Source organism: Pinus tabuliformis, chromosome 2_2 (assembly GCF_031772625.1).
Source record: "Pinus tabuliformis cultivar Carrire ecotype Pingquan chromosome 2_2, CPIR1, whole genome shotgun sequence".
Lineage (NCBI taxonomy): Eukaryota > Viridiplantae > Streptophyta > Pinopsida > Pinales > Pinaceae > Pinus > Pinus tabuliformis.
Window position 1 is genome coordinate 460,539,835 of NC_142300.1, and position 1,829 is coordinate 460,541,663.

General features: G+C 41.1%; 1 protein-coding gene across 1 annotated transcript; it reads right to left on the bottom strand.

Moving 5' to 3' along the window:
* Positions 1-393: 393 nt before the first annotated feature.
* On the bottom strand, positions 394-1,626 carry LOC149193279 (uncharacterized). The gene is made up of 2 exons (XM_089407271.1): positions 1,461-1,626; positions 394-1,295 (listed from the first exon to the last, which is right to left on the bottom strand). The coding sequence occupies exons 1-2, from the start codon at positions 1,624-1,626 to the stop codon at positions 394-396; spliced, it is 1,068 nt and encodes a 355-aa protein (XP_089263397.1).
* Between the last annotated feature and the right edge of the window lie 203 nt (positions 1,627-1,829).

Below are 1,829 nucleotides of genomic sequence, written 5' to 3' on the forward strand. Positions count from 1 at the left end.
CAGCACAAACTTATCTAGGAAAGGTTGAAATATACTATGCATCAGGCTCATAAAAGTAGCTGGGGTGTTTGTAAGGCTGAAAGGCAGTACTACGAACTCGTAATGGCCATAGCGAGTTCGGAAGGCAGTCTTATAGATGTCCTCGTCCTTTATTCGGATTTGGTGATAACCGGATCTTAGATCAATCTTAGAGAATATGCTGGCCCCCTGAACTTGGTCAAATAAATCGTCAATCTGAGGTAAGGGATATCTATTTTTGACAGTGATTTTATTTAGCTGCCAGTAGTCAATGCACAGCCTTAAAGTCCCATCCTTCTTTCGAACAAACAATACTGGGGCTCCCCATGGTGATACACTTGGACGAATGTACCCTTTGTCTAGAAGCTCTTGCAACTACATTTTGAGTTCCGTTAACTTAGGGACGCTCATGCGGTAAGGAGCTTTTGAAACCAAGGCTTCTCCAGGTATGAGTTCGATAGTCAAATCGATGTCACGTCTAGGGGGCAGTCTAGGAATAGTTTCTGGAAAAACATCCTCGAATTCTTGGATTACAGGGATGTTTTCTAAAGAAGTCATTTTATTTTTGTCATTAGAATATCCTACCTGAATAGCGTAAATCTGACAGCCTTTTCTAATGCATTTTCCCAGCTGGTTAGCAGTGATGGGGCATAATTTCATGCTTTTCTGGATTCCCTGAATTTCTTTTCTTTGTCCCAGTTCGGTAAGGTAGCTCACAGATTTCTTTTTACAATCCACTAAGGACCAACGTCCTTCTAACCAGTCCATTCCTATCAGTACATCGTAGGAACCTAGGGGTAATATATTCAGATCAGCATGAATGAGCTTCCTTGAAACTATGATAGGGAAGTTTTCTGATTTGGCAGACACCTTCCTCTTAGCTCCAGTGGCTAGTTGTACTAGCCATGATTTCTTAAATTTTCTACTGGGTAGCAAAAATTTTTCTACCACCTTGGGGCTAATGTAACTCAGGCTAGCACCTGGATCAAATAAAACAGAAACAGGTTGATTAGCAATCATACCTTCACACTCCATCATAGTGGGCTGGTATTCTGCCTGATGGTCATCCAATGTGGCATTAATTCTGGGCATACTTCTCACTATATCTCCAACTGTAGAAGCTTCTTGCATATTGGACAACTGTTCAGTTCGGGCCTTGTGTGGGTAGTTCTTATAATAGTGAGATTCTCCACAACCCCAGCATTGCAGAGGTGGCTTAGGTGGTTGTTCAGTCACAGGCTTATTAATACCTTCTGTCTGTTTGCTATCGGGGTATGCTGGAAATTTTGGTGGATTTCTAGAAAACTTTCCAAAGGTTCTCTGCTAACTATTCTGTCCATTTCCAAATTTCTGTTGTCTATTAGGGGGTAGATTCCTCATTTTTCTGCTTGAATTTCCTTTGGGTGCCTCATTTTTCTACTTCATCTGTTGGTAACAGATACGGGCCTTACGCACCACATCATCCATTGATCTTGGATAGTCGAATTCCAATTTTTCCTTCATGAAATTAGGCAGACTGCTAATAAATCGTTGAATCTTTGCTTTCTCCTCCTGCATGTATGGAACATATCGTAACAAGGAGATGAACCTCGTCACATATTCGTCCATAGTCAAGGTTCCCAACCTTAATTCATGGAACTCCTTTGCTTTTTCATCGTAGTAACGCTTAGTCAAGTATTTATCCTTAAAGTGTTTATGGAATTCTTGCCATGTCACATGTTCTTCATCAATCTTTCTCACTGTCTTGATTTCTTCCCACCAGAGAGTGGATTTTCCCCGTAGCTGATAAACCGCTAAACGTTCTTTGAGCT